The sequence below is a fragment of the Spinacia oleracea genome, chromosome 4 (genome assembly GCF_020520425.1).
Source record: "Spinacia oleracea cultivar Varoflay chromosome 4, BTI_SOV_V1, whole genome shotgun sequence".
Taxonomy (NCBI): Eukaryota; Viridiplantae; Streptophyta; class Magnoliopsida; order Caryophyllales; family Amaranthaceae; genus Spinacia; species Spinacia oleracea.
In genome coordinates this window covers 159,533,629-159,547,476 of record NC_079490.1, presented here as the reverse complement: position 1 = coordinate 159,547,476, position 13,848 = coordinate 159,533,629, and the positions used below count along the sequence as shown (strand labels likewise).

The 13,848-nt window shown below is 37.3% G+C and overlaps 1 protein-coding gene across 1 annotated transcript; it reads left to right on the top strand.

The window, feature by feature from the left end:
• The first annotated feature begins 588 nt into the window (after positions 1 to 588).
• On the top strand, positions 589 to 9,725 carry LOC110779877 (uncharacterized). The gene is made up of 5 exons (XM_021984336.2): positions 589 to 1,074; positions 1,904 to 2,818; positions 3,212 to 3,412; positions 7,739 to 7,934; positions 9,266 to 9,725. The coding sequence occupies exons 1-5, from the start codon at positions 973 to 975 to the stop codon at positions 9,442 to 9,444; spliced, it is 1,593 nt and encodes a 530-aa protein (XP_021840028.1). The 5' UTR covers positions 589 to 972; the 3' UTR covers positions 9,445 to 9,725.
• Positions 9,726 to 13,848: the final 4,123 nt, after the last annotated feature.

The window sequence follows — 13,848 nt, the reverse complement described above, 5'->3', positions numbered from 1 at the left end:
ATTTGAGTATTTTATACGTAATCAACGGTGCAGAGGCTTAAGTCCCTAAAAAAAAAAGTGCAGACAAGGGCTATATATATTTTACAATATTTGACTTTTATCTTAGATTTATTATTCAGTTATTATAGTGTTTTATTTTGCACGGAACACTTTTGTGCGTTGATTTTCATTATTATTTGTGTTAGTGTTAGTATTAGTAATTAATTAATTAATTAAAATATCTATGTGGCACCACCTAATTTATCTAGCTACGTGGTACACATATTTTAATTATAAAATAAATTAAAAATCTTATTTTTTTATTGGCCGAAATCTAATGATTTCCTATATGGCGCTATAATAACTGAGAAAAGATTAGATTAGAATTTGTCTGAACTATATTTATTTTCTTAACTTATTTTATCTGAAAAAACTTATTTTGTAAATGTATTTATATGTGAAATGTACATAAATCTATATTATCTTAACTTATCTGAACCTATCTAAACTTATTTTGTCTGAAGTAAGTCAAAATAAATCAAATAAAATAGAGTTTAATAATCTGTAATCCGTATTTCTTCGTTACTCTGATTTTGTATGGGCCACGTCAATTGATTATGCCTTTTGGGCTTTCCCCTCTTTGCTGCCTTCTACGGTTCTACCTGATTTTATTTCCGTCCACCATTTAAATTGCTCAAAATTTCCCTTCTCCAAATTCTATCAATAAGCAACATCTTCATCATGATCATAGTAATTTGAACAAATTCAATTAATCGAATCCAATTTAATCAAAATAAGCCCTAAACCTAAACCCCAATTCCTTAATAATCAATTACTCTTTCGTAGTATTATTTGATTCAATTAATTGAAAACAAGTAGTACGGAGTAATAGAATCGGGGCAAAAGCAACGAAGAAGTATTCATTGATACCTATTATAGTTGTTCATCATTTTCTCTCTCATGGTGGTTCATCGAAATTGATTGAAAATTTCCATGGCAGAAACATCCGAACCTTCTTCGTCAGTTGAGGATAGCAATCTTCGATACCCAAAGATTGAACTCCATGATTATGAACCCCGCGCGTTTCCTCCGCTGGTAATTTAATTTTGTTCTTGAATTTGTGTTACTTTACTTTAATTCTTATTCAATTTGTTGATTAATCAACTTTATTGGTTTAATTTGATTTGATTGATGATTCTATGCTATTCGTTACAAGTCTTTGATTTATTGATTGAAGGATTGAATTCTCGTGTGATCGAAAGTCGGTTCCTTTAGGCTTGATTGGAGTGCCGTGAATTATGGAGCAGAATTATGCTTTTTTTGTTGGGTTCTAATTTGACCATTTTGTTTAGGATCATGTTAAGGTATTGTTGATGTTAAATGCATTTAATGTTTACGGATTGTCCTCAAAGTGATTAATAAGTGTAAAGAAGACTGAAAATTATAATCATCTTGAGATTTTAGTGAGTTATTTATATGCTGGAAGGAAAAGGAATTGTGTAATTTGCCATTCCTTCCATTACCCCGTGTTTCGAGGTGCTGTCGGGGAGACCTTTAGTAACCCTTCTTGAGTTCAAAATGCCAGTTGAATCCAGCTGTAGATAAACAGGAATTTGAAGTCTTAGGCCTTGCACTAGTAAGGGTTGACGATTATAAAACGTAAGAAAGGCTTTAAAAGGATTGTTTTAGTTTGTTTTTCGCAACTAGATGCCAATTTAGTTGTCTTCTGTCTTATAGTTGAGTTCAATCCTGGACTTGAGCTACTCTTTTGTAAGATATTACTTGTGCTTACAATTAGCATTATTTGTTATGAAACGACCGCATTTCATCTATTCCTGTGTACCATTATTTTTGAGGAATGTTTCTGTCTTCTCAAATTTGCTTGTGTTAGTTGACTTATATTGTAATGCTTGCACATGATTAGGTTCCTAAAGAGGTTGATAGATGTGAAAGAAACAACAATAACGGGGTAGATGATGAAGTTGGGGAAGATGAAAAAAAAGAGATGGTGCATTCTGAATTGAAGCCTTCCTCAAATCCGGAGATGAATAATGATGTCCTGCATAGTACAGTTGCTGGAAGTCAGAAGCATGGTAAATTCTTCATTTATGATGCCCCTGTTTCTGAAGAAACTGGGTTTTGGATTCCTGTCTCTGTCCCTCCTCTTCCGGAAAGTGAACATGAAAATTGGGCTTCAAATCCTTCTTTAAATGGGGGCTACCTGCCTGATGCAGATATGGATTGGAATCATTTTGTTGGAGAAAATAAGGAGCTAACAATGTGGGATGTGGTTACGGAGATGGTGATTATGGCGGGTGGGAAGGTTAAGGCGATTGCTTCGGGGGACTTTCATCAACGGCAACTCGCCTGGTTATCAGCTAACTTCCTGGAGCAAGCTTGGAAGGAAATGGCTCAAACTCTTACGGAGGCTACTGTAGTGAATGTGCAGGAAATTTTGGAGGCAGAGCCTCCACGTTGGCTTCCTGACAGTTCTGCATCAGCCTGCATGCTTTGTAGTGTACGTTTCCATCCTATCATTTGCTCCAGGCATCACTGTCGCTTTTGTGGGGGATTGTTCTGCAGCGAATGCTCAAAGGGGAGGAGTCTATTGCCTGCAAAGTTCCGTATTTCAGATCCACAGCGAGTCTGTGACGTTTGCTGCGTGCGTTTGGAGTCTGTGCAGGGGTATTTGATGGACCAAGTTAGTCGTGCTGCACAGTTGCCGACCTATGATTTGACTGATCTCAGTACCTTGAGATCTTGGCTGAATTTCCCGTGGAGCCAGTCCATGGAATATGAGATTTACAAGGCGACAAATGCACTCAAAAGCTATAACAAGGTACCTATGCATTTTTTTCAAATTAATATTTCTTAATTCTTACTTTAGCCGCACTTCAGGTTGGATTGAACTTGTGAACTCATTATGCAGCGAGTAATATATATCTGATTTAAGTGTTGGGTTTTGTTTAAGGGTATGTATGTATGCTTTAGTAGTAGCCTATGGCTTGGTAGTGTGGTGAGATGTGAAAGATCCTAGCTACTTGTTTTTAGTTGGCTTTGTATCAGTGTGTGTGTGTGTACCTTGTGCATACTAATCATCAAAGAAAGAACATACGCGGTAGAAATATTGCATTGATGAGTTTATTGCTTTCTTTCTCATGGGAAACTTTGAAATTTGTCTTATATTGCAACTCAACTAAAATTTTGGCATATTCGCGACAATAAATTTCAGATGGGTGCTAGATCCGCTGAAAAGTGCATCCCAGACGCTATTTTGAAGCAAGCAAAAGGCCTTGCCATTCTTACTGTCGCCAAAGTTGGCACCGTTATGACTTACAAAGTAGGTACCGGGTTGGTTATTGCTCGAAGAAAAGATGGTTCTTGGTCTGCTCCGTCTGCCATTGCTTCATTTGGATTGGGTTGGGGAGTACAGGTGAGACTCTTTCCTTTTCTTGAATGTGATTTCATTCAAGCTTGTATGGTACATTCAAGATGGTAAAATGTTTTCATGTACGTTTCAAAAGTCATGGCTACATTAACACAGTGAATTATGACGGAGGCCGTTGCCTGCATCTTTTAGTGCTGCTTATTTGTGATGCTGTTGAAATACTGCTGTATCAAATATCAACGTTGATGATATTCACCTTGTCATGTTTATAATTGAAAGGGGCGCCTTGCAATGGGAAGGGTATACAAGGTTTACGAGGATCAAATTGATTTTGTACTTTATACTTCTCCATTCTAAATAATTTCAACATGAGGAGGGTGAGGAAGGAGTTACAAATATTAAGGAGCCCATAGGACGAGGAGAGATATAGAGAGTGGTAAAAAGAGGGAACCGTGTCTTGAGGAGTGATAGAAATAATTTATTAGCCAAATAAAGTAATGTTGCAAGTAATTGAAACTTCTTCAAAAGGAAAGTGTTGCAATTATTTTGACTTGGAGGAAATAATATATGATCAAAGTATTCTAATGAAATTTCGGCATTCTTTTGTGGGAACTTGGCTGTGCACCGAACAAAATTCAAAGGAAAATTGAAAATTTCCAACATGTACATTGAGGGGTTTTGCAAAGCTCTTTTGAGATGATACAGTGTCCTGCATTGGTTCTGCTCTTTTCGAACTATCTCATAAAGAAGCAAGTAGATTTCTGTGACGTGCAAAAGTCCCAATTCGCTAGACAACGCTTAAGCTGAAATTTGAATCTCCTTAATCTCAACTCAAAAGGCTTGTTTGCCTGTTTCTTTAGTGTTTCCTGAGTGAATGTGGACTTATTGACATGTGGTTGGCCTACTGGTGGATATGGTACTAGAAAGAATGAAAGTTTACCGCTAAACATCCTTAGAGATCAAAATGAGCGGTGGCACTTCATTTTGATCTTGTAGGAATATGGACGAAACCAACATCCTTTCCTAGTGTTGCCTACTTGTCAATGACGCACGGAAATGGCAGTGGTGCTGAGTTTTACCATTTACATACATAGAAAAATTGCTTAAGAAATGAACCAAAAGTATATATAGGGATTGATTAGTGTTTAATGACTTGTGAATGTCTTCAGTAACAATAAAAGGCGTTTCTTCATGTCAAAAACAACAAAAAACCTTAATCTACAAGCAAAACATCAAGTAACATGAGTGGAGTCCAAAGTCTTAGGCTTTTACTTGCCTCTGAGTTAGCCAAGCTCCTGGATTTTTTGTTGCCACTTGGCACCGCTCAGTGCCATCAAGTTTGGTTCTCAGGGAGTAGGAAAGTTTTTGACTGCTTCAAAGCACGTGAGACCAATTAAAGAGGTCAAGTAGTACTAAAAGAATTGTTTTTATCTCCTTTTCCCCAAATCCTGTCTTTAATTTGAAATATAGTGATTTTTTCAGCTGAAAATCCTAAAGTATTTATTTCACAAATACAAAGTAAGTAGGAACTTCTTAAAATACCATGTATATGGTAACTTTTTAGTGAAATAATGTTTCCTCGGGTGGATGAGACAAGAATTGTGGATAATGCTAAGTTAGCAATGGAGACAAAAGTTGGAATCTCAAGGGTTTAGACTATTTTGAAGTAATTGAGTATGTGGAGTGCCATTTTAGTATCGGAAGGAGCCTAACCGAGGATATTGTAAAAGTAGATAGGGAGTTACTTGTTAGTAAATGTAATTATGCCATTGTAGCGTGCCTTTAATGCTAATAGGAAAATTTTATAATTGGCTAGTTAGGCCGGCACTCTTTTAAGGGTCAACATATTGGGTGTTTAGGAAGGATCATATCAAAAGCATGAGTTTAGCACTTGAGCAATGTTTTGTATATTTAGATGCATGTGTGGGAACACCTGGAGACTGGAGTGAGAGTCAGGAATGCAGACATTTAGAGGAAGTTGAAGTTCGGATTTTGTAGATAAGAAGCTATGTTGGTTTGGGCATGTAAGACACGATGAGAGGATGCACCAGTAAAGAGATGGAAGGTTGGGATAAATGGGTATTTTAAAAGTTGTGTAGCAAAGAGGACCATGATGGAGGGAATTAAAAATGGCATTAAGGAAGTGGGTTTGCAAAAGCATCTAGCAGTTGATAGAAGCGAATGGAGGAACAAGATCTTTGTGGATGACCACAAGTCTCAACAGATAGATTCTTGGTTCATGTAGTCAATCTCATCCTTTTAGGAACATGGTTTTGATTTTGTTGTGTTGTTTCTCGTTTCCTACATTTGATAATCAGGTTCTCCTTTTTACTATTTCTGTTCCTGTTACTATTCTTATGTCTTTCCACTTGTTACGTCAAACTGAAGTCTGATGTTTTAGTTGAGTCGTCGTGGTGCTTTGATGTTTGAACCTTGAACTGTCTGGCAGCTCTGGCCTAGAGAAGTATACCTTAAGCAAAAATAGGTGCAGGAAACAATTTAGTATCATCCTACATCACTATTGACACAAAGGCAAAAAAAAAACTGGGTTTTGTTTCTGAAAAATTTGTGAAATTCTCCATACAACCCAACCAGGGGCCCAGGGCAGCCACTTATCTATTATGGGGTGAGGACCTCATGTATCGACTAGGTTGTTGGAAGCCAGTATTCTATTCCATTTTAAACAATTTTTACTGATAAGTTGTGTGAGAATCATAAAGGTGAGAAGAGTGATATTAAAAATAAATTCCCTATCTTCATGTTGGTTGGTTGGCACTTGCTTTGTGTTTGTTTGGGTAGGATGACAATAAGCTGAAATTCAAGTGTCACGGTATCACCCAAGATAGTGGGATCATTTTTTTCAACCAACAGAGATGGGCATGTTCATATGGCCCATATGTTCATCATGGAACTATGATGTGTCAGTTAATAGTCATGACTCGTGAGGCTCTTAAGTCTTAACTCATGGTTGTTTGACTTCCAAGCATCATAATCTTCTCCTAGCCTAACACTATGGTGTATTGATAGATATACTGATATGCGATATCATCTATCATTGAATTGGTGAATTAGGGACAGGTGTTATGCAACCATGCATTAGTTATAGCACTATGTTGGAAGCCTCATCCTATATATAAAGAGCTTAATGAGTTCAGAAATTTTTGGTGTTTCCTATTTGGTCTTGATTGGCGAGTTTAATTGGGGGTTTCTGCTGAGTTAACATAGCTTTGGACATAATTAAAAGATCAAATGAGGAGATCAAGAGAAGAAGATGCAGTTTGATTTATTATAATCTGGAAAAGCAGCAACAACACAACAGTGGATACTTACAACACTTACATTCGAGAGGCTTGTTCTCTCCCTAAATAAACTAACAATAAATTCTCAATAATATTCAGCATGCTTTCTCTCTCCTTTATCTCCTCTACTTATAGAGTTTCTCCTCTAGCTAACTATCTTATTCTTCAAGCCACTAATAACTGAAAAGTATTGCTGCATCCTAAATGCCGCTCTCCCTAATATTCATGACAGTTTCTTCTGTAGTGTATTTTTTTTTATGTAGCTTGGTTTATTGACAATTACAGATTCTGCCTTCTTCCACTCCTTTTCCACTCTCCAAATGTTTCTGGAAAACCAAGTTCCCAATGAAATTTAAGGCATATCATGTGGACTTTTTTGCTCTACATGTTTGGACAGGGTCAATACTAAAGAATGGCAGAAGACCTAATAAATGTCTATTTTACATTATTATGTCCTGCACCTTGGTAGTGAGTAGTTTGGAAACCTACTTAATTACTCTGCCATTGGCTTTGAGTGAGTTTGCTATCTCACATGCATCATTTGTTTGTGCATTAAATTATTTGGGATGCACAAGGGAAGGGGAACTTTATGGAAGGTAGCTTTTACGAGTGGCTATACCTTTGGTGTTGTGGATGGAAATGATTGACTGGGTTTTAAAGGGTAAAACTTTTAGTTGAGAGTTCTAGTGGATTCAGTGGTGTCTAGAGCTTTCCTTCGATGGAGGTATTGCGAGGGTGGCCTTTTTATTAGTTCTGTTATTACTCATTATCGTACTGATGTTGTTCGTATTAAAATTCTGTTCGTCTTACGATTTTCCACCGGCAATTATTTCATTAAATATATACAAAAAATTCATCCAAATTCGGAAAATAAAAATCTATATGAACATATCTGGTTCCATACTTCCATGTTTTTTCTTTTTGTGCTACTTGGACATGTGAGCAGTGGACCACTAACTGTTAGATTCTTTTAGATTGGTTATTTCTAAAAGTACCCTAACTTGTTTTCCCATTTCAAGTGGAATTTAAGAGTTTATTAATTATGAGCTTATGCGCATGGCAATATTTACAGGTAGGAGGACAATGTACAGATTTTATAATTGTGTTGAGAACTAGTGAAGCGGTTAAGATGTTTGGAGGAAATATGCACATCTCTTTTGGTGCTGGAATGAGTGCAGCCGCTGGAGTTGTGGGAAGGTCTGCAGAAGCTGATATACGCGCTGGAGACGGAGGTGTAGCAGCTTGTTATACATATAGCTCCAGTAAAGGTACGTTCTTGCGAATTTTTTCTCAGTCGATTGATATCCTTATTGCTTCCCTTTTGATATCAAAATGTTTGTAAGCTCGGAGATAATTTCGGATGCTGTTGGCAATTCTTGCTTTTTGATATGAAGGGTCATATTCTAGAAACCATTATTAGGCATGTTGACTACTTTGACCTAATACTCTAGGACTTAGGCATAAGGCACAAGAGAAGTCTGTGAGTTGATGACATTTGACAAAGAACCAAAGAAAATAAATACAGTATAATGCCTTGGCGTGATCGCAGGATCATGAAATATTTAAAGAGATATGTTGGTATCACAGAAAAATCCTTCATGCTTGAAAAGCTGTTAAAGTTTTCTCTTCCATTGTAAGCCATTGGCCAAGAATTGAAGTTGTTTTCCACATTTTTTAATCTGTGCAAGCCACTATACGAGTTCACATTACCTAGATCTTTATGCTTGTTGGAAATCTTCTGCCGGTCACTGGATTTTATCATTTTCAATTGTGGTGTTTGAAAATGACCTTTCATGATTTTGAAATTTGGTGGCATTTACCGCCGTCTGGTAAATTGTGGGAGTCAATGACGAGATAGTTTCCAGAATGCTCCTGTCTGTAGGCCTCTGTAGCAGCAGTGCCTTGATTTACTGATTTCTCAGTCAATAAAAATATGGCACCAGTATAAAGAAATATGTGAAGTTAATGAGTTTCTGATAGAACACACTATATGCCATATTGCCATAATATGTAGGAGTTTCAGCTCTCGTAAGTTATTGACATGATTGAGGGTATTGATGCATGTATGATGCCTGGACGCCTGGTTCTCTGATTTATCTTACAGAGTACAATTGAACGGTCATCGAGTGATTTTTATGTTTTCTGATATACAAATGAAATTTTCATGTAAAAAAGGAAGTTTGTTGAGTGATTTGTAGTGAAAGATTTTTTCATAACTTAAAGGAAAATCACAACAGAGTATCTTGAGTGTTTTTGTATGAAAGAAAACTTGCTTATAATAACAGGACTGACATAAGGTTGTAATCATGGAGTGGCATCCATATTTTTTAATTTATTTCTTTTCCTTGGTTCATTTATAGTTGAACGTTTCTATTTGATAGCTCTTCTCACTGGCCTAATAGTTGATCCGCTGCTATTTTTTTTAACATTCGCTTAGTATTTTTCAATGTTTATTTGTTCTTTTCATTGGTTCGTTTATAGTTGAATTTTCTATTTGATAGCCCTTCTTGCTGGCCTAATATCCGCTGTTTTCAACATTGGTTTAGTACCTATAGGTCTGAGTAGTCTGGATGGCTGATTTACGTGATTGATTGCGCAGGTGCATTTGTTGGTTGTTCCTTTGAGAGTAATATTGTTACAGCTCGTCATAATGAAAATTCCAGATTTTATGGAAATTCATCACTGAAGGCGTCTGACATTTTACTTGGACCATTGCCAAGACCTCCTGCTGCCGCCATCCTCTATGATGCATTATCAGATTTATATCAGAATCTCTGAATGAATCTTGTATGTATTGTTCATGCTTGGATCTCAACTGTAGATTCTCTCTGCCTTCTGCTAATTCTTCTTCTTCTTCAAGTTACGCCATCTCATTGATTTTTTTTTTTACAAAAAAGCACTTGGTGGTGGATACATGGTTGTACAGTAACATTTTCGAATATTGATATGTTTTTCTTCAAGTTGTTGAAATCAGAAACTTCTCCGAAATAACCAGATTGTAAATATTAACATTAGTCGTTGAAATCTTGAAATCTATTATTGGGCTACAATTCTATTCATATTTGGTAATGGAAGGTGGTTAAAAAAATGGCTGTCCACTGATTGAATCCAGGGACGTAGCTACGCCCCCTCGGCTCCTGTCAAAATTTCAAAATTGTTATATATAATTAATACTACTAATTATAAACAATGTAATTGTGTTTGCTGTAGTGGTTGACATGTTGCTTATTCATAGCAGGGACAGAGTTTCGATGCTCAATAATAGGTTTAGGGGCCGTTTGGTTCGCACGGGGTAAACGGAATGTAATCAAGAATGGGATAGAAGGGGAATGGAAATCATTCCCTTTGGGGGCCGTTTGGTTTTCCCTTTGGGGGCCGTTTGGTTCGCACGGGGTAAACGGAATGGAATCAAGAATGGGATAGAAGGGGAATGGAAATCATTCCCTTTGGGGGCCGTTTGGTTCGCACGGGGTAAACGGAATGGAATCAAGAATGGGATAGAAGGGGAATAGAAATCATTCCCTTTGATGTAAAAAATTGTTTGGGATGGATTTATTCATTCTTCATTCATCTTCTCTCTCGCCCCTCTTTTGTCACCGACCACCGACAGCCGCCATCACCGCCCCTCCGTCCCCTTCTCCTCTAACGCCGCCCTGCCCCCTCCTCCCTCTCCCCTCTGTCGCAGTCGCTCTCCCTCCCTCTGTCGATGTCCACTCCTTCTCCCCCTCCCCTCGTCGCCGCCCCCCCCCCCCCCTCCCTCTATCGCTGTCCACTCCTTCTCCCCCTCCCCTCGTCGCCGCCCCTCCCCTCCCTCTATCGCTGTCCACTCCTTCTCCCCCTCCCCTCGTCGCCGCCCCTTCCCCTCCCTCTGTCGTTTTCCTTTCCTTCTCCCCCTCCCCTCGTCGCCGCCACTCCGATCCCCCTCCCTATGTCGATGTTCACTCCTTCTCCCCCTTCTCTCGTCGCCGCCACTTCCAGAAGGTGGATCGATGGTCGGCATGGATGGTCGGCGTGGATAGTCGGTGAACCAGAAGGTGGCCGGCGCTTGGTGGTCGCGTGGTTGGAGTTTAGATCAGGGTTAGAGGAGAGAGCGAGAGAGGAGGCGATGGATGTATGTGTTGGAGATTCCGGAATAGGAATCCGAAGTGGCGGTGGAAGGTTTTGCAATGGCGGCGGTGGACGGTTGACGGCGGTGGGTTCTGGGCGGTTTGGTATGAGCAGTGGAAGGTTAGAGGAGGGAGAGAGGGGGGTGGGTAAGTGAAGGGGGAAAGGAATGGGAAAGTGTGGGGGGGGGGGGGGGGTGGGGAATGAGTGTAGAAGGTTTTGGGGTAAAGTCAATAATAAAATAGGGTAAAGGGAATGAAAAAATAGACATAACAAACAACAACAAAGGGAATGATATCCTCTCATTCTCATTCCCTTTGATTACTACCCCCAACCAAACGCCCCCTTAGTTTTTTCTTTCTTTTACCTTTCCCGTGACAGCGCGTCTCACACCATCAAGTTGATGGTGTGACTAGCGCGAAACCAATAGCGTACCTCCCCTAAAACTATAAAAACAAAGTAACAGATCTAAACTAAAGAAGTAACATATCTAAACTAAAAAAGTACATCCTCTAAAATTATATATAAAAAAAATATAACATGTCTAGACTATAAAAGTAACATACCTAAACTAAAAATGTACCTCCTCTAAAACTATTCCGTATAAAAAAAAGTAACATGTCTAAACTATAGAAGTAACATAGCTAAACTAAAAAAGTACCTCATCTAAAATTATAAAAAAAAGTAACATGTCTAAACTATAGAAGTAACATACCTAAACTAGAAAAAATACCTCCTCTAAAATTATTTAAAAAAAAAAGTAACATGTCTAAACTATAGAAGTAACATACCTAAATTCGCAAGGTATCTCCCCTAAAACTACTCCGTATAAAAAAAGTAACATGTATAAACTATAGAAGTAACATATCTAAACTAAAAAAAGTACTTACTCTAAAATTATAAAAAAATAGTAACATGTCTAAACTATAGAAGTAACATACCTAAATTCGCAAGGTATCTCCCCTAAAACTACCCCGTATAAAAAAAGTAACATGTATAAACTATAGAAGTAACATACCTAAACTAAAAAAAAGTATCTCCTCTAAAATTATAAAAAAAAAAAAAAAAAAAAACATGTCTACACTATAAAAGTAACATATCTAAATTCGCAAGTGTAAACTGGTCTCACCGCAAGTGTAAACTGGTCTCACCATCAGTTGATGGTGAGGACAGTCTCATATAAGAATTTGTGTTCCCGTGAACCCCCTTTTTCTTTCTTATTTTCTTTGTCATCTTTTTCTTTCTTATTTTCTTTAACACTCTCGTACTTTGTTATGTCTTTGAGTATTTCAAAAAGATAAATTTTATTGTGTATTTATTTTTTATTAGCCCACATTTTTCATTTCTAATTTTTGTAGATATATAATGAATATTTAACAAAATAATTAATACGCAGTAATCCTTCCATTTATTAATTGTTATACTTTGATTTTCAATACTAGTAATAAAATTCGATTTCACTATCATTTGAGATTATGGGTAAGAAAAAAATATTCCCGTGGGATCTTGTTTAGTTCGTCATGATAAGCACTTTCGAAATACCAACTTTTTAATTTTTATTATACAAAATTAGAATTAATATTCAAACATTTACGTTGACAATCATAAAAAAGTAAAGTGTAACAATTTAATCGAAAACGAGGGAATGTATACTATTTAAATTTATTTATGATAAATTCAAATTCGGCCCCCTTAGGGATCAATTGCTGGCTTCGTTCCTGATTGAATCTTCAATAGTACGACTCGCATGTTCGAATACTGCCAGCAGGTCTTTTGCGTGAGGAAGTCAGTCTGACCCGCAGGTATGTCGGGGTATATATCTCTTGGCCACGACTAAACCGTGGAGCATGCTGTTAGGCGAAGGCAATTGATGCCGCAAATATCAAAGCTCTTGGGTGGAAGGTGGTTTTACAAATATATTAAGGACTTGTTTGGTTGACATGGAAATTAAATCGAAGTTGTAATTTAAGGGAAATTAGTTCCCATGCTCAATTCATGGGAATTTCTAAAAATTGTTTGGTTGACAACCTGGGAATTAGAAATTCCCATGAACTTTGATTGACCAAGGGGGCCTAGGTAATTTACTTCCCATGTTTTGTAGGAACATAAAATTCCCATGAATTTCAACTTCCTCCATTTTTTCTTTTTTATGTCAACCAAACAACTAGCCAATTTATGAATTCCCATGAATTTTCACTTCCCTATTTTTAAATGTCAACCAAACCCTAAGACTTTTTCCAACATGGTTGGCCTGGTGGCCCACCTATAAATCTTTTGGAGATTGTGAGATTATAATTGATGGGCTCCTCTCAAATACAAAGTACAGAGTATATATTTTTTGGGATTTTATTCGGCGCACACATTTTCCTGAAACGCCCGCGTTTATTATACGGCCGCGTTTGAAATCAAATAAATAAGAACTTGAATAATTTTACTTGATTGATAATCTCCAGATTATAGTGTGTCGTGGTATGAAAATTTCGCCACTACCGGTACAAACTCTTAAGTGACGAATACCCCTTAAGGTTAACATAATCCTCTAAATTCGTGCATCCGAAATCAGAAGGTGAAATTGCTCAAGAATTGCTCAGATCTCTAATAGGGTTTAAAATTTGTATTTTTATTTTATTTGTGTGTGTATTGTTTACGTAGCCAGAAAGGAATATATAGTATATGAAGTATAGATAAGATGGGCCGATTACATGAAACTCAAAGAAAAGGAATTCAAGTGGGACCCGCTTACTTTTAGGATCTGTACAATCCTCCTCCTTCCAAACACTAAAACACGTGCTTCTTGCAAAGCAAATACTCCGTAAAATACTTCGTAGTTTGTTGCGGCAAGAGATATATACCGCGGCTAAGATGTTGATTTCTTCACGCAATTTATTCCAAGAAACTCATGCTTTGCATTATGATCAACATTTGATACTTGTGATTTCAGATTGTTATGGAGAGGAATGTAAGTAATTTAATTGCATATTTGCTTTCCTCTCTTAGAAAAAGAAATGTTGAAACACAATTATCAAATATGGCATAAAAACTTCTCTTTTAAAAGATGCTAATATTAGACACACAAAG

Excerpts from the sequence above, each read along its gene's own strand:
- LOC110779877 (XM_021984336.2), top strand. The coding sequence starts at position 973 with ATGGCAGAAACATCCGAACCTTCTTCGTCAGTTGAGGATAGCAATCTT. Across the intron at positions 1,075-1,903 it reads CCCGCGCGTTTCCTCCGCTG|GTTCCTAAAGAGGTTGATAG; the intron begins GTAATTTAATTT and ends GCACATGATTAG. Across the intron at positions 7,935-9,265 it reads TACATATAGCTCCAGTAAAG|GTGCATTTGTTGGTTGTTCC; the intron begins GTACGTTCTTGC and ends TTGATTGCGCAG.